The 18,764-nt window shown below is 40.1% G+C and overlaps 2 protein-coding genes across 3 annotated transcripts in view; both read left to right on the top strand.

Moving 5' to 3' along the window:
* LOC108270429 (uncharacterized) overlaps positions 1-18,764 on the top strand; it is a 58,877-nt gene that overhangs the window by 38,549 nt on the left and 1,564 nt on the right. The window contains exon 1 of one of the 2 annotated variants that reach the window (XM_017477122.3): positions 18,618-18,748. The exons of the other annotated variant lie outside the window; for it this stretch is intronic. Within the exon in view, the coding sequence (XP_017332611.1) occupies positions 18,716-18,748 (33 nt within the window). The 5' untranslated portion in view covers positions 18,618-18,715. Of the gene's footprint in view, positions 1-18,617; positions 18,749-18,764 lie in introns of those variants that run through there. 2 annotated transcript variants of the gene reach the window in all.
* On the top strand, positions 2,785-4,448 carry LOC128633612 (uncharacterized). Its single transcript, XM_053682936.1, has 2 exons — positions 2,785-2,913; positions 3,137-4,448. Exons 1-2 carry the CDS (start codon positions 2,881-2,883, stop codon positions 4,070-4,072), a joined length of 969 nt encoding a protein of 322 aa, XP_053538911.1. The 5' UTR covers positions 2,785-2,880; the 3' UTR covers positions 4,073-4,448.

Here is an 18,764-nt window from a genome sequence, read left to right as displayed (position 1 = left end):
TTCAAATCAACAATAACTTCAGAATCTTCAACAATATCTGCAGGGTACAAAGCACCCAACAATGCTTTGTGGTTATAAATATGCTCCCTGAGTGCCAAGGACACACTAAGGACATACTGCCTACTTTACCTTTAAGGCCACTTGCAATTACCAACACCAAGCAGCTAGCTAGTATTAAGGCTGGAGCTTTAGACTGCATACAAACTTTCCCCACACAATTGGAGGACTGAGAATCCAGATGTTGGCATCTTAACATAGCTTGCTTTTGCAGAGTATTGCCCTTTGACTTGGACAAAAGACAAGTCAAGGCTGCACCATACTAACAAAGAAGATGTTGATAACACTGGTCAAGAATGTTCACCCCTAACAACCCTGGAATAAATTTATTTTGTTTCAAAGTGGAGGAACAGTGTGGATCTTTAACTATATCCAAAATCCTACAGATTGAATAGTCTGAAAAGTTGAATAACTTTCAATTTCAACCAGTAGCAACTTTGTAGTTTTTGTCGGCCGAAATTTTCACAATTCTTGGAAAAACAACTCTCAGTAATGGTGCTAATACAGAGTCAGTGAGTATAATACATGAAATTTGCACAACATTGTAGCTGAAGAGAGGTAACTACCAGGCTGTAGAAGACTCAGAAGTTCCTGTGGAAGACACAGGTAAACTGTACCACAGTGTGTGAATAAGCAAACATGATCAAGTTGTAAAGCAGCCGTTGATGCAACTTATGCAAAGGTCATATGCAGAGTCAGTAGAGAGAGATCGTTTGTATATATTGTAACCTTATTTTTGACAGGTCTAGGTCAATTTAATGACCCTGACAGGTCAAAGGTGTCAGGGTCATAACATTTAATGACCCTGATAGTTCAAAGGGGTCATCATCATAAAATATATTTATGTTGGCATCATAAAAAATAGTTATGTTAAATCCCGTTCCCATGCATTCCAGACACACACACATGTTCTCATACATCATATGGTTGTGTATTACACACACACACACACACACACACACACACACAAGGCAGGGTACACCCTGGACCGGGTGCCAATTCATCGCAGGGCACACTCACATACACACTCACACACCCATTCATACACTACCGACACTTTGGACATGCCAATCAGCCTACCATGCATGTCTTTGGACTGGGGGAGGAAACCCCTAGGGAGAACATGCACGGCATGCAAACTCCGCACACACAGGGCCACAGTGGGAATCGAACCCCCGACCCTGGAAACATCCTTTGTATGGTATTGGTTCAGTCTACAGGTCCTCTAACACAGTCTTAACTGTCTGAATTTGTCCAGACATGTTAAATGGGTAGGGGAGGGGACATGACATTAGTGACTTGAAGTTATCAAGCCTTAATTTCGTTAAGCTACTACTTTCTTCTAGAACTCAATTAATAGATCTTGTATGGTAGCACTACTTGCATTGTTCTCTGCTTGATAGATCGCTTTGCTTGTATTCTCTCATTTGTAAGTCGCTCTGTTAAATGAATAAATGTAAATGTAAATGTACTGCAACTTAAATTTTGTTTTAAATCAATTAATGCAGAGATTTCAGTTTAAATTACACACAATATTAAGTTGATGTAATTATCAACATTATTATGTCAACACGTCTCATCCAAACAATGTTTACAACTTTTTTTTTATCTTGCAATCACAAATTTCATTAAGTTGTGGTAATAGGTCGCTTAATTACTTTTTACACAAAAGCATTGTGATTATTTCTGACTACGAGTTTGCTGAGACTCTGGGTTCATTCACACACACACACACACACACATACATACATACATACATGCATATCCCTGTCTAACATTCCTGAGCCAGGTCAAAGATCATCACCAACCGTCATTATCTTAACAGGTGTAGGTTAAAGATTAATATCGGTGGTCCCCACAATTAATGTAGTGTGACAAATGTACATACCCTCCGTGACTACATTACTTAAGGTTTAAACATTGTTATTTTGTGATGGCAGCAAGACAAAACTGCTGTACATTTAGTATCTGGTGATTTTAGAATTAGGTCTCAACTGTCAAATATGTTTTGTGAATGTCTTTGTCAGGCAAAGAGCACGTTGGCATGGAAAGAGTATACAAGAGTAATTGGGGTGATCTAATGCTTAGGAGTTCATCTTGCCTCTGTGCACAATATCATACTTTCTGTGTCTGCATGTGAGTGGCTATTTTAAATTGAGGTGCAATGCCTAGGGAATTGGTTATCAATTTCTTCTGAAGACCTCTGTGGAAGAAATAGCCTTAAGATGAGCTTCATTGACAATCAAGCTGCCACCCTTATCTGCTCAAAAGTATAAATGAGGTACATGTACAGTAAGTCGCTCTATATAAGGGTGTCTGCCAAATGCCATAAATAAACAATAAGTACTCTTATGTATTACCTTATATCTGGGCTACATTACACCAGTAATATTAAAGAGAGATAGATACTTATTTAAGATTCTCCTTGCAGCTGCTAAACATGCCTTTAAGTATTATTCAGGAAAGGAAGAAAATAGCTTAAGCACTAAGACTGAAAGAAAACTTCCTGTTAAACAAATGAGAGAAAGGGATAATATAGTTAAATAAATCATAAGGACATAGTCTCTCTCTCTCTCTCTCTCTCTCTCTCTCTCTCTCTCTCTCTCTCTCTCTCTCTCTCTCTCTCTCTCTCTCGGAGCGTATACTATTTCCTGCCTCCTGTTGGGCCATTCCACAAGCTCTACTTCCCCACAGCCCTTAAGTTTCTATTTCCACAGAATGTCTGTGAGATCTGGGAGGGGTGGAGCACATGATATAAAGGCAGCGTTGGAAGAATGACAGTCATGTGTCATTTCATTGTCTGTCTGATCCACACTCTGAAAAATGGCAAACGCGAATCCACAGCAACATGAAGAGGTACGAAACTAAAACATAAAAACAACCAATTTAACTTCTTCATATGCTGTTAAATTTATGTACTATTTTATAAATAGTTTATATACTATATAATAACCATATATGCTCTAACTATATACTACTAATAATGTATTAAGTATGTATACTATGAGGTCACTTGTGAAAAAGAATTGTTCATGTGTACATAAGTTATTTTTACAGTGAGTGTTGCATATCTTTGTAGGTTACCATCCGCGAGAGAAGAAATGCACGTAAAAAAACGGAGCGCTTCATCACAGGGAAGCATTGTAGTTTAGAGGAACTGAAAGTGCAAATGCCCAGGCAGAGGCCTCAGGATGACATGGTGAGGTATTTAATAAAGGAGATCCCACCCTACCCAACTCCAGCTGAATTTTGGGTTTCAGATGTAGCCCATGTTACTGAGGATTCCGGATTCATGGGGATACTGAAGTCTGATGAGTTTAGTGCTGGAGCAGAAGATTTCTCATGGTGGGGTTTAAAAGTTAACGAAGAGGAGATAAAAGCAGCAGAGAGGCGCTACATGGAGAGTAATTTCCCAAAACAAGCACCAGAACTGAATCAGCAGGAACCATTTCTGGAGAAGTTCACCACATCACCCGCATTCCAACCAGAGAAATCCCGCTATGGAAGTTATCGCTTCACATTTCCCCTCACGGATCTGATGCAGTGGTACAAGGAACAGAACTGTGGAGGAGAAGAGCCGGTTCTCAGAGTGCATGAGACTGTCACTTACAAACAGGAGATTATGTACACCGTGCTGATTCACAGTCCTGAGGATAACATTCGTTTTCAAGAATACCCGTTTCTTGAAGAGAATGAATTGGTTCGTTATCAGGATGGGAAGATTATCTGGAAAGCACAAGCCATTTGTAAGACCCACAGGTGTCAGTTTGTTTTAGGAAAAGTACAAGAGCTTCCTGAAATATATTATGTCTGGGATCAGGTTAGTTTAGTATTTCACTTGCCAAATTGTAAGACCATGAAAATCCCCAGAGAACGGCTTATAAAAGCCCTCGAGACCTGTAAACCTGCTGATATAAATCTCTCATGGTACGAAGGTCCTAAAGACAAAGAGGCACGCTTCTCAGAAGCAAAGATGAAAGTGAGTGAATTGAAAAGAGAGCTGGAAGATAACTAGAAAGAAAAAGAGATCAAATATGATGATAATATAAAAATGGAGGTAGATCCATGATTGTGAACGATTCAACGTAGGACTTAGACAGTAAAGAGGATGAAGATCAGTCAAAAAGTGTGAAAATATTCATGGGTAGAAAGTACAAAATACCTCTCATACTGTATATTTAAACATATTGTTATTTTCGCCACATAAGATGTAATATTCATATCTAATTTCCATCAATTCAGAAATAATCACAACAATGTAATGTTTTGTAATTATTTTAGTTTAAAAAATATGAGATATGAGATGTGTAATGATCATTTTCTGGATTTATTGTGAGTGCACAAATGATAATATGTATGTAACAGGAGATGAATAAAAATTCTCTGATTTAATTTTCATTTAATTCTCTGTGCTTTCATTTTCTTTACATAAAAAAGGATTAGTTTAGGATTAGGAAGGATTTCATCATATGTGTGGCAGCCGATGGTGGCGGGAGCAGGTGAACCTTTGTAAGTCAAGTTGAACTTCCCTGCTTTTACCCTTCGAAATATTATTTTGGATTATAAACTGAAAACAAAAAATCTCAGAAGAACTTTTGATCCGAGTTGTTGAATGACATTTACGCTGTTGTCATTTTTTGTACCTCAAGAGCTGTTCTGACTGAACTGTACAGAGTTGTCTGTTACATTAGCCCTGGAGGAGGGGAAAGGAGAGAAACACGCACAAAGTGAAATACACTCCTACGTGAAGGATGCAAATGGTGAGGACTGTGAGAGCGTCTCAATCAGCTCCCTTGTTCAGGAGTCAGGGAGTCGGGCATTTTAAGGGCTATCTGAATCACAAAATCCTTCCAGTACACTGGAACGTTCACGCCCCCAAAAAAATCCCACAATGCTCTGCAAAAACCAGGAAGCATTGATGCTCACTATGACTGCGTTCACGCCATGTCAGAATTACTGTAATTACTAGATGACAACCCGGACGTTCTACTTGGAGCTGTTCACATCCTCCGACTCGGAGGACCTTGAACTCTGGAATGCGAAATTAGACATTAGATGGTTATCTAACTCTGTACTAGCTACATTAATCTGGGAGCTGATTACCATATTCAATTCGATTTCAATTCAGTTTTATTTGTATAGTGCTTTTTACAATACCCACTGTCTCAAAGCAGCTTTACAGAAACATATAAACACGGAATACAGATTTTAAATGTGTGAATTTATCCCAATTGAGCAAGCCGGTGTCAAGGGAAAACTCCTTAAGATGTTAAGAGGAAGAAACCTTGAGAGGAACCAGACTCAGAAGGGAACCCGTCCTCATCTGGGTAACAACAGATGGTGTGAAAAAGTTCATTATGGTTTTATTTGAAGTCTGTTTGGCCTTAGAAGCAGCCGTAGTCCCAACAATCTGGAATTGGAGTAGATGAGAGCTCCATCCAGAGGTAGGGCATCCAAAACGGATCAGGCAGGTCCGGAGAGCAGAGAGGATCAGGATCTCTAGAATCTCCATAAAATCGTGTGTGGCTCGACAGAAGGAGAGAGGGAGAGAAGAGATTATTAGGACTGTGCTTTGCATAACAAAAAGTCTAGTCATGGTAGGATTGAGTAAACAAATACGTTTTAAGCCTAGACTTAAACACTGAGACTGTGTCTGAGTCCCGAACACTAATTGGAAGGCTGTTCCATAAGTGTTCTATAAGAGAAAGCTCTTCCCCTGCTGTAGCCTTTGCTATTCGAGGTACCGTCAGATAGCCTGCATCTTTTGATCTAAGTAGGCGTGGCGGATCATAAAAGACCAAAAGGTCGCTTAGATACTGTGGCACGAGACCATTTAGTGCTTTATAGGTTAATAATAGTATTTAATAATAGAGATTTCGTATCTTCTGGTTCTAGTTAGGACTCTAGCAGCTGCATTCTGGACTAACTGGAGTTTGTTTATTCTCCTACTGGAACATCCAGACAGTAAGGCATTACAGTAATCTAGTCTAGAGGTGACGAAAGCATGAACTATTTCTGCATCATGTAGTGACAATATATTTCTTATTTTAGAAATATTTCTGAGATGAAAAAAGGCTATCCTAGTAATATTATCTACATGAGCATCAAATGATAGACTGGAGTCAATAATTACTCCAAGGTCTTTTACTGCTGTACATGACGAAACAGAAAGTCCATCCAGAGTAACAATGAGATCAGAAAGATTACTTCTAGCTACACGTGGTCCTAGTACAAGTACTTCTGTCTTATCAGAATTAAGTAAGAGGAAGTTAATAAGCATCCAACGTCTAATGTCCTTTACACATTCCTCAACTTTATTAAGCTGCTGTCTGTCCTCTGGCTTCGCTGAAACATACAGCTGTGTGTCATCAGCATAACAGTGGAAGCTAATTCCATGTTTACGAATAATTTGACCTAGAGGTAGCACATATAAAGTAAAAAGCAGTGGGCCTAAAACAGAACCTTGTGGAACACCAAATTTAACCTCGGTATGCGTGGAGAAGTCTCCATTTACATCTACGAACTGATAACGATCGGTCTAATAAGACCTGAGCCAGGACTGTTCCCTTAATGCCAACAACATTTTCTAATCTATCAAGGAGAATAGTATGATCTATAGTATCAAAAGCTGCACTAAGGTCAAGTAACACAAGCAAGGAGACACAACTCTGATCAGAGGCCAGTAGTAGGTCATTTGCTACTATAACTAACGCTGTCTCTGTGCTATGATGAGGTCTAAATCCTGACTGATGCATTTCATGAATGTTATTCCTATGCAAGTACGAACAAAACTGCTGTGCTACAACCTTTTCTAAGATCTTGGAGATGAAAGGGAGATTTGATATATGTCTATAGCTGGACAGTTGAGAGGGGTCAAGGTCAGGGTTTTTAAGCAGGGGTTTAATAACTGCTAATTTAAATGATTTAGGTACATAGCCAGTGGTAAGGGAAGAATTGATTATATTTAAAAACAGTTCAATTACTCCAGGACAAATCTGTTTAAAGAAACATGTAGGTTTCTAGGTGGTGCTAACTTTTTCTCTCTAATTATTTTTCTTTTGAGTGGAGCCACTCTATCTAGCGTGTAGCGCAGTATTGACTCTAAGCATTCAGTCGCCTGATCGTGTTTTATGGGATCAGAGGGTGATCCAAATCTAATTGATGTCTCTGGGAGGTTACTGATGAAGCTCGGTAGCTCGATGAACCAGAGATGTTAAAGCGTGTAAATCCACACACAATTTATTGTCGCTTGATGTCTTTATTAAAATACCGATGTATCATAATTATTGACTATTAGTAGTTTTATAAAGCTAAGTAGTTAGAATTAAATGAGGGAAGGAGTAATAACAGCCTTCAGAACATCCAGATGGACAGATGTTGTTCTTGTGTGTCGGTGCTTTGTAGTCATAAAAATGATTTTCTCATAACCCGTTTACTCTTCATGACAGGGTGAAGAACTGAACAAGCCGAGAGTCTCTGAATAGAGCTGCTGCTCTTATGAATTGAGAAGCGCCACCTGACTGTCATCTGAGCACATGCACATTGTACAACTTTAAAATAAAAAAAATAATTTAAAAAAAAGAATCCCAGATGTTAATGTGGTCTCAGATTTTGGAGCACACTGTATATTTCTTGCACAAAGGAGACAGTGGAGAGATTGAGGTTGTAGAGTTGGTGTTCTTCATTCTTGAGCATTCAGTCTGACAGGCAATATCACACACATCATCAGCAGCATTCATTGACCTCAAGTTTATTTATCATTTCTGCAGGGTTAGAGAGTGGATTGATCTCTGCCGCAGCTGGTACAGGCTCTGTAGATGCGGGAGAAGCTCCTGGTCAGTCGTTTGCGGAAATTCCTGAAGCGTCTGGAGGCCTGTTGTTACAATATTTACATTTACAATATTTGTTACAATATTACTTTTTCATAGTAAAAGACAGAAATCCTTCATACCTTAAAGCCACAGCAGTTTATAGGTGGGTTTTTCTCCGGAATAATGTCAAACCAACGTCTCTCCATCTCTTCGATGGATACAAGTGCTGGATCTGCAGAGCCGCCATGACTTATAGTCCCTGCTATCTTACGAAGGGAATCTGCTTGCACACGTACAGTGTCCTTTTCAGCTAGTCTGTCCAAGATGTTTTTTCTGGTTCATGTTCTGCATCTGAGCCTGAAATGACTTCAGGAGAACTGCATGAAGCACTTTCATTAGACCATGGCAGGGGTGGACGTTTAGAGCCTTGTTTCAGCACACATTTTGACAAGCACATGTTGGACTCAAGTACTGTGTCCTTTCCTTTTTTGAACAAAGGCTTGTTTTCATCTGTTATTTGGTGAACATGGCCATCATCCATAACAGAAATCGGAATGACAGCGGCATCATCACCTTTCATTGACTCTGCTGAGAAATCTGGTTTCACAGGACTTCCTATAAACAAAGGCAAGCACTTGGTGGACTCCTATACGAAAGTGTAAATTGGCTCGGAATGGCAGGGGATGGAATTTATGGTGTTGACCTCAGTCCCTGCAGTCTCAAAAAGAGAATCTGAGGAACAGGTCCTGACAAAACTTCCTGCTCTGTTTGATTTGACTAAACCATTGACCCCTATTTCAATCATTTCCTTGGCATCAGAAGTCGTCACTACGTTGGGGTCCAAACTTGTTAAAACACGTGAAAAATATTTCACCAGCAGATCACTCACATCTCACGTAGCCCTGTTTTTGAGCTGCACTGAATCGCCAGATTCAAGCTTAACATGAGACTTACGAGAGATCTTTTTGAGTGACTTGATTATCTTATTAGCCCCGGTCTTTATCTTTTTCCCTGATGCGACCCTCCGGATTGCCTCCTGCATTGCAGCTTTGATTTTAGTGATGGCTGTTTGAATGGAGTTCTGTACCAAATCAGAGGAGTCTTCTGGTAACCTGGGAATGAGAGAAAATTGATGCAAAAGTCATCCATCGAAATAAATAATCAAAATAAAAAGGTACTATATATTGACTGTATATATTGTCTGAAGTGTAGACACAATTTACAAGCTTACCCAAATATGATTAAGCCACGAAACCTCTCATTCCCTTCTCTGGGAAAAGGGTTACATGTTTAACACAGACTTTCCCTTTCATGATGAACTCAACGTTGCGTGAGCTTCATGCTGTGGAAATGAGTACTGAGATGAGTACCACTCCATCATACTGAGGGTATAGCCTGTCACAGAGGCTCCATCAATAAGGGTGTGACTGACCAAAATGGCGGCCACTTAGACCCTAATTGTTGAAGGAGCCAACTTTGGTCAAAAACGATCCTGTAAGAACTCCAGGACTGTAGCATTGTGCCATGTACTGGGTCTCACTGATGTTCCTAGTGTTTAACATGGTCTCTACAACCTCGGTCGAAAGATCGGAATCTATGAGCTGGTGCCCTTCAGGGGCCATGCCCACAGTTTCCATAGTTCTGGCCGAGGGTGATAAAATAAACCCTCTGGCTTCAGACAATAGATCCCTGCGAACGGGAATCTCCCAGGGAGTGGCGTTCAGCAGAAATATAATCTCCAAGAACCATATACAAGCTGGCCAATAAGGCCAAACTGTAATACCGAATGAATGCGTGCGGAATAGACCACCCCGCCACAGCACACACATCGTGTAAGGGTACCCCTTAGATAAAGCCTTTGAGGAAGAGACCCCCCTCCCCCTCGTGGAATGAGCCGCTATGCACAGAGGTGTAGCTAGACCGCGTGCCTCATAAGCAATAGAGATTGTTTCCAGTATCCAGATAGAGATGCGCTGCTTTGACCCAGCATCACCTTTACTGTCACTGCCAAGCAGACCAACAACTGCTCCAGACTTATGCCACTGGCCAGAGCGGAGCCCTTACTGGACACAATGGGTGCAATCTTCCTCATTCCTACTAGCTGGGCACCAGACGCACTTAGGGCACTTAGGAATAATCCAACCTAGGATATAGGAAGGCCTTGGCTAATCCAGGGGCATAGTCAAGGCAGGAAAGGTCAACAGAGTTGTCAGGGTCAGCCAAAAGAGCTAACTTTAGGGTCAGAAGCTTCTCTGAAGCTGACTCTAACGGCTCAAAGAGGGTGCCTGACAGACCTTCCAGGACCACAGAAGGTTTCAGGAAGGTATTCGTGGTCTGCAGATGGGCCGCAGCCATCTGACACCATGCATAAACCTCGAAGTTGGAGGATTTTGCCCAAAAGAGGCTCCATCAATAGGGGTGTGGCTGGCTAAAATAGGGGACACTTCCAGGTTTTCAGAGCATGTAGGCATCGCCAAGTGACACTGATTATTCTCAGGCGTTCTTGGATGACCATTGAATGGTCTCATTCACAATAAGCATGCTCCAGTCCCATAAAAATTATGCACTGGTTCCCCCCTCTGGCGCCTTGGAGTCAGAGAGGGTGGGTTGGCGTTCCATACCAGAAGGAGAAGTCGCTTCACGAGCTCCAAATCCTGGAAGCGGAGAGCCGGATGCGGAGGAAAGAGCAAGAGTAGAGCAGTGCTAGTCTCCGATTCCCCCTCCAGATCCATACGGGACCCGTGGGATTTGAGCAGCCACTGTTGTGGATAAAAATGACATGAAATAAACATGAGGGAGACCTAGTATGAGTAATATGTAATTTTATTGAAAATTCACAGGACTGGTGGGTGCGTAATCTTGAGGAGAGCGGTAGGGGGAAGAAAATGGGGTGTGTCCTGGGGACATGGGATAGTCAGCAAAGGTGAAATAAGGAGACCACTGAGAGTACGGCAGACTGACAGGTGAGAAGAGGGAAGAATGGTCAGAGCCCAGATCAGAGAAGGTGACATCATCCTCAGACTGAAAGCTGGAGGGAGGGTCTGTCTGTGTAGAGGCGTCAATACACACATTCACGGGGTGGATTCTGTATCTGAGGGGGGGATAGAGATATAGAGCAAATATGAAAGTAAATTATAAACCAGAAATACAGAAAAATGTAAAAGAAACTTACTCATAATTCAGATGGTGAAGATTCTTGTCTTGCAAGGAAGGGTCAGACGACGGAGGCCTTAATTTTAAGAGAAAACCATGAGAAGCCATTTATAAGGGTAGCTGAGTCAAGCTGCCCCCGCGAGATAATAATGAGACCAAGGTCTCTCTAAATTGTTTTGTCTCTCTCCCACTTTCAATCCTAATGGTAGTTAGAAAAGTCCTCTTTCAAAACATAATGGTAAATTTGATAAGCCTCTTTCAAAACATAATGGTATTGTAGATGAGCTCTTTTTTAACCCTATTGGTATTGATATCATAGTCTTTCTAAAATATATTGGTTATCTACTGTGTAAATACAGTATAAATACTGGAGCTTGAGCTCCGGGTGTCAGATCACTTCTGAGAATTCTCATCGGTTTGGATCTCGTGTGGTGGAACGGAACCAATAAATCTGGACCCTTGCTTCTTCTCACTCACGGCTGGTGTCTTTTTTTCTATCTCCAACTGGGTTCACAGATGTGAGTATTTGCTTCTATGTTGAATTTTAAGTGTTTTTGGGTAATAGGCTAAATTCGGGCCAGCACCACCCCAGAGTCCTGAGGTTCAGGACTTTAAGTGTACTTAGAGTGTACAGGCTTGATAGGGAATTTCTGTTTAGGACCACTTACAGTTGATCGCCCATGTCTAAATAGGGTGAAGTCTAAACCTCTGGTTATTGTAATATTCTTCTAGTTAATGTGTACATAGGAAACTATGACATGATTATATAAAGCTAATTTTACTCAGATATAATTGGTCTATCTCTGTAGATTTTAGTGGTCATGACCTCTGTTTAGAAATAATTAAGTGTTACTATATATCATTATGACTAGCAAGAGGTCTGCTGTTATTGTTTCAGGTTTGATGACGATCAACCTCAATGGCCCAGCAGTTTCAGTGTTCACCCAGAGAAATATGGAAAGTCCTGAGCAAGACATCATCACACTGCAAATGACTCACAGTCAGGGCAATGTAAACCTGTAAATCTGACTGAAAATTCATACACAAATTTGTAACTGAATAAAGAAAGCATAAGTGAGCAATTTAATGTCTTTACAGCTGACAATTTAGTATGTATTTTTATAACAGAGAGCAGCTGATGAGTTTATATAAGTGTGTGTATAAATGACAAACACACTGACTTATCTTCTGTCATTATTTGGCTGCTGTTGGGGCAGGTGGTGGATGGGGGAGGGGGGTTGGGGCTGAATAATAGTAAACCGCCTTTCTTTTTTATTTAGGACCTAACCCACTGATGCCATGTTGTTTATTTAACAAGTAAAAATTGTAAGTGTTTTTAATTTTAAGTGTTTATTCCTTACTAATATAACTCAGATGTATTTTATTCTACAAACAGTATTGCAAATCTGTTTGAATTAAGTTACAGGAACAGTTTGAGCTTTTTGTCTCACTTAATTTCTTTAAAAGCCAAAAACATGCTGTTGCTTTGATTTATAATGTTGTTATTTTTACTTCATAACTTGAATGACTTACCTAGGGCTGTTGGTTTCTTTATTTGATATTTTATTGTATATTTACTATAACAATTACATTGATAAATACATAGGCTTGTGTGTGTGTGTGTGTGTGTGTGTGTGTGTGTGTGTGTGTGTGTGTGTGTGTGTGTGTATTACAACATCAGCTACATTACTGGCATTACTACAACATCAGCTACATTACTGGCATTACTACATCATCAACTATATTACTGGTGAGTATTTCTTACCACTTAAATGTACAAAAATCCAAGCTGTCCCTTTAAAAGGACAATATAACAAATTTGGATTTGTTTGATTAAAAACATAATTGATTAATGAACAAAATTCTGTATTGGTGAAGAGTATTTATTTAGCTCTTAACTATGTTTCTGTTATGTGAACCCATATGATCAAATATTTGTAATCAATTAAAATGATTACCAGTGCAAAACCTGAGAAATTTCCTCAGCTGAAGTTCACCACAATTCTTTATAAACTTCTTGAGAAAATCAAGAATCTGATTTTCTCTCTTGTTGAGGATTTCATGTTGTAGCATGGCAACAACCTTCCTGGGTGTAGGAGTGAGGCTGGCCAGCACTTCATCCAATCCTCCTGGGGGCAGTTTCAGCCCTTTTACCACACAGCTCCAACATTCTGCTATATATGCAGGATCCTGAACTATTTCTTTATGTGCCACTTCAAGTAAGGTTTTTCTGACATTTGCTTCTGTGACAAGAAGTTTGACATCATGTGCCTCTAGGAAATCCAACCATTCCTCTCTTCCAGAGATAGTTTGGAAGTCTTTCATGGCTTGCTCAGCAACTTCTTTTTCGTCAATGGAAACTGTCTCTAAGAATGTTGAAAAAAGGTCATCATCCATGATTTCGAGTCCAAGACAGTAGGAGAGGAAGAGCTTGGCCAGCACAATGGGATAGTACTTCGCCATGTTGTAGCCTAGGACCATGACTTTAGCTACATGTTCCCACTCATCTTTCATGTCACGTCTCGTCATTGATATTTTAAGTAAGTTTCCGGTAGTGCATTTCATCATAAAGGTCTCCCAGTACTCGTTTAGCGCATGACGCAAAACTCCACCATTGACTTCTCCTTTCTCTGTGTTACCATTGGGTAAGACCATCTCAGTCTCCAAGAGAGACTCATCTACAAACACACAACAATTTTTAAAAGCAGCATTTAGTTCATTGAAAACATTTCCCCTGTGAAGCCTTAGCCTGGTGGTCTTTGGTGATGGCGAGGTTCCTGTCCTGTAAACGAACTTTCCTGCTGCACTGGGTCCATTGGAAGGGTATCATCAAGGTCATCTTGGCAATCATCAAGCAAAGTATATGCGAACACAATTTCCTCATCAATTAAAAATTATGCATTTGGCACAACAATCAAATCCTCCTTATCCGGCATGTCATTCACTGTTGAGACGTAAGCTACTGCATTCAAAATTTCACTCAACATCAGGCAGGCAAATTCACTTGTACTTGGAGTTCCAGTTGTGAAAGCAGTTCCACTCGAACCGCTCTGTGTATATTGTGTATATATCTGAATAATCTCATATAGGATGTGATTGGGTGACTTCATTTACCCGTCAGATGGGAAGCGCTTTAGTTTAATGGTGTTCATTACTGATGATCCGAGCAGGATTTTTACAGCCAAAACTGATCCAGATACCAATCTTTTTTGTTTAAATTTTAATCAGGAGGTCTGTCATAAACAGTTAAATGTAAGCTCTCTGCTCATGGCCACTGTTAATTGAATTAAAATAATAGCAGTGAGAAATACTGTTGGTTAATTGACAAATAAACAAGCATAAAATATTTATTTTTAAATATCTTGAACAATAAAGAGTCCTAATTAAAAGCAGATTAACACAAGCATGATCCATATTAGGAACAAGGCTAATAGCTTTCTAAGGAAATAGTGAACTGAGCTTAATGTCAAATTGATATTAAATGCAACCCATAGTAATTAAACTTTATTTAATTTCTCATTTTATTTATATTTTATGAAGTTATTATAATATCTATTGTTTTATATTAAATGATTTATTTATAACTAAGCACATTTTCTGTCTTTACATTTTAGTAGTTTTATTTTTGTTTGTTAATCAGTTTTAGATGGGTTCCCCAGTACAGTGTCCATGTCTGCTGATAATATTATGTTTTGGGGGATAAATCAAAATATGGAAACTGATGTTGACCTTTCTAGTGATATCTGGCAACCGTGAGTTTAAATGAAGTGAATTAGAGTTAGTGAAGGAGAGGGGCAGTGTACTGTATGTTTACAGACCGAACAGCTGCTACTCTTGATTATGATTGGTGAGGAATTTTTTAATAAAGGAGTTTGAATTAAACCCACCTTGTAGCGTTAGTATTACTATTATTATTATTAATTTACTCCGCGTGAAGCCGCTGTGTCTACATGAACAGGTGCAAGTTCGGGTCATTTTGCGTGATCAATAAAAGATGGCGGTTGTGAGATGGAGAGTTGACAGAAGTAGATGATGTACAGAGTTACTTGTCATCATAATAGCTTCTTTGCAGTATTTCCACACTTGTTCGGTTGACTGAGGTGATGAAAAGCAGTGTGAAAGTAACACTGTTGCTCATTGTAGATGCATTTTGGACTTCCTGTAGTTTTTATTCCGATTGTATTATACAACTCCGAACAGGTCACTCGCACCGGTGCGAATAAATATTTATTCACAGTCACACAAAGTACTTTTCAATCACAAATACGAGTAAAATGGTCGCACTGTAGAGCCCTGAGTTTATCTGCGAAGTTTTTTCCCGTTCGGCGTGATGACGTTTAATGTCCCCGACAACCTCTGTAGTGCCATTTAGCATCACGTTGTCATGATTTCCCCTCGCACAAAGCGCTGGAGCTCGAAGCGAAGCTGGCAGCTCGAGGGCTAAAATGCTAAATCTGTTTCCGGGTTTTGGCACTACAAAATGATGTCATCCCTGCGCTGCTCTATGGTGATTGGCTGTAGTGTAGGAAGCGCTTGATTTGATCTGCAGCGGAGTTTTAGCGGAGGACGAACTTTAAACGTTAATATCGCAGTGGGTCATGTTCATTTAATCGTGGGCAGTCAAAATCGTAATCAATATTCGATTAATTGTGCAGCCCTACTGTGCCTGTATGTACACAGTCGAGTTCATGTTCTATGTGGATGTTAGTATATGGATGAAATGGGGGCTATTCCAGACTAGCCCAATTTAACACGTTTTCAACATTAAAACTGTGTGGTATGTTGGAATGGGGTGTCGTATACCTTTTCATTGATGAAAGTGGCAATAACCTCCTCACTTAACAGGAAGGAACATGTGGAAACTCTGGTCCATTCTATTAAAGAGATATGATGATTTATTGACAGGCAAAAATTATTAAATTACTTTGAACTTTTGGGTCAGTATGTACTGTCACCAATGGTGACTACTGGCTAGTTAATCAAAACTCTCCCTTTATGAGTTGCAATTATGCTAAATTCATTTGGATTGATTTTCCTGGAGTGTTAGTTCTATTATTTTGAGTTTCTTATTCTCTTTCCTTATTCTTTCCTGTGTCCACTCACTGCAGTCAAGTAATAAGCACCGGAATGGAGTGAAGGTATGCTGCACAAGCAGTAAAACAAACTTAATCCAAGGCTTCATTAACGTTATTAGTCATCACCATGTTACATTACCAACAGATGCAGGACACAACACTACGCGTGTGCATGGAAAACACATATGGCGTCATAGTGTTCCAGTTTGGGTTTTTAAAATCTGGTAACGTACCAGACAGAGTAAATAGAAATTCAAAACTTCATAAATGGACAAGCACTCGCATCGTTAATTGAGGTCTCAAACACAAAGTTTGGCTAACAAGAAAGCCTGGGAAGCTAATGGTTGGGGTTGGAGTGCAAAGCACAATAAAGACAACGTTACACAATGAAAGCTGTCAATGTTAAATCTACTCTTAAACCTTGATAAACTGGATTTACCAGGCAGATGTACGCCGTCGAAAAGTCCTGTGGTCTCTTGCTCGGATTGCAAAACCGAGGACACGGATTGCAAAACCGAGGACACGGATTGCAAAACCGAGGGCACGGGTTGCAAAACCGAGAGCACGGATTGCAAAACCGAGAGCACGGATTGCAAAACAGAGAGTACGGATTGCAAAACCGAGGGCACGGATTGCAAAACAGAGGGCACGGATGGCAAAACAGAGGGCACGGATGGCAAAAGTGAGGGCACGGCTGGCAAAAGCGAGGGCACAGATGGCACACGGCTGTTTTTTTTTTTCTTACCTGACACTAAGGGGGCTCTGTACGTTTTAGTGTTTTCCGTAGTGAAATCTTTATTCCGGACAGTCTGTGAAGGGGGTGTGGGTGTGCATGTGTGCATTGAAGTGCGATTGTGCGGTGAGGGTCTCAGCCGTCTGGGGTTACAGCCAGGTGGCGGAGCCTTCATTCGCGTTTGCGTCGTCTGAAAAAAACAAAAAAAAAAAACAAACACACAACAGCGATTAGCAGACGTGCATTCGTCGAACATCGCATGGGACACCAGACTTGCGCAGACACCAGAGACTTGCGCAGACACCAGAGACTTGCGCAGACACCAGAGACTTGCGCACACCCATGGGGAGACTTCTCTCTCTTGTGAGTGGAGTATTGCCCTTTTATACTCTCCCAACGCCTGATGGATGGTGGAATTCTTCCGTGTGGTGCTCCAATCACCGGCCGTGTGTGTGTCGGCGGCCCCGCCCCGACACCAAAACATTGGTGGTGCTGGTGCGGAGCTGTAGCTTCAGTCGCAGGAAGAACGATCTTTGTATCCTGTGCGCTACTGTTTTATAAAAACAAACCAAGGCAACAATACACCTGATTTACATGTAGCATGGCTACATATTTGTCACTATGCTCCTTTGGAGAAATACTATGTTAAAATAATATATATATATTTTATAACCTCAAAAGTAAAGTTTATCCATAATCAGTTGGACATGTAATGAATGTGTGCAGCATTGTTAAGTCATCAAGTCATCTGAAATTGCTCAAATGTACAGTTCTGAAAGGCCTACAAAATCAATATATAATGATAATTAGTGAAAAGGCAACATATTCATGTCTTAATTAGTGTTAATTAGTGTTATGGGAGTTTGTGAGGAGGCTTCAAAATAATGGTGAGATTTACAATTTTACTGGACACTAATCTCTCACAAAAAACATACCAGAAACTGATACATTTAGATATAAAAATGCTCTTATAGGTCAAATTCAAGCATTATAAAGAAATAAACGATAAGAAAGGGTAGATTCCTCATCACTGAGCGAAATTTTGAAAGTAATGTAGTGACCTTGATTAATTTAGTAGGATTGAGAGACAATTCAAGAGGAAAGTTTTCACTCCAATTTTTTTTTTTTTACACCAAATAAATAAATAAACAAATATACAAATAGATAAAAACACTCAACACAACAACTATGCTGGAGACAATGTGGCTGCTTAAATGCACACTACACACATGTGAGTTTGGAGTTGTGAAAAACTGATTTCACTTTGGAAAGATGTACAATCCAATCTGATGAATGTGTTGGGATATAAGATTCCACTGTGGTATCAGACATTGGACTATTGATCGGAAGTTTGTGTGTTCAAATCCCAGCACTGCCAAGCTGCCACCCTTATCTATTCAAAAGTATAAATGAGGTACATGTACAGTAAGTCGCTCTATATAAGGGTGTCTGCCAAATGCCATAAATAAACAATAAGTACTCTTATGTATTACCTTATATCTGGGCTACATTACACCAGTAATATTAAAGAGAGATAGATACTTATTTAAGATTCTCCTTGCAGCTGCTAAATAAGCCTTTAAGTATTATTCAGGAAAGGAAGAAAATAGCTTAAGCACTAAGACTGAAAGAAAACTCTCTCTCTCTCTCTCTCTCTCTCTCTCTCTCTCTCTCTCTCTCTCTCTCTCTCTCTCTTGGGGCGTACACTATTTCCTGCCTCCTGTTACGTCATTCCAAAAACTCGACTTCCCCACAGCCCTTAAGTTTCTATTTCCACAAAATGTCTGTGAGATTTGGGAGGGGGTGGAGCACATGATATAAAGGCAGCGTTGGAAGGATGACAGTCATGAGTCATTTCATTGGCTGTCTGATCCACATTCTGAAAAATGGAAAACGCGAATCCACAGCGACATGAAGAGGTACGAAAGGGACCTC

Source organism: Ictalurus punctatus, chromosome 9 (assembly GCF_001660625.3).
Source record: "Ictalurus punctatus breed USDA103 chromosome 9, Coco_2.0, whole genome shotgun sequence".
NCBI classification, from domain to species: Eukaryota; Metazoa; Chordata; class Actinopteri; order Siluriformes; family Ictaluridae; genus Ictalurus; species Ictalurus punctatus.
This window is presented reverse-complemented; position numbering and strand designations above follow the sequence as displayed.

Coding starts and splice junctions, on each gene's coding strand:
- LOC128633612 (XM_053682936.1), top strand. CDS start 2,881: ATGGCAAACGCGAATCCACAGCAACATGAAGAG. Junction 2,914..3,136: donor ATCCACAGCAACATGAAGAG/GTACGAAACTAA, acceptor ATATCTTTGTAG/GTTACCATCCGCGAGAGAAG.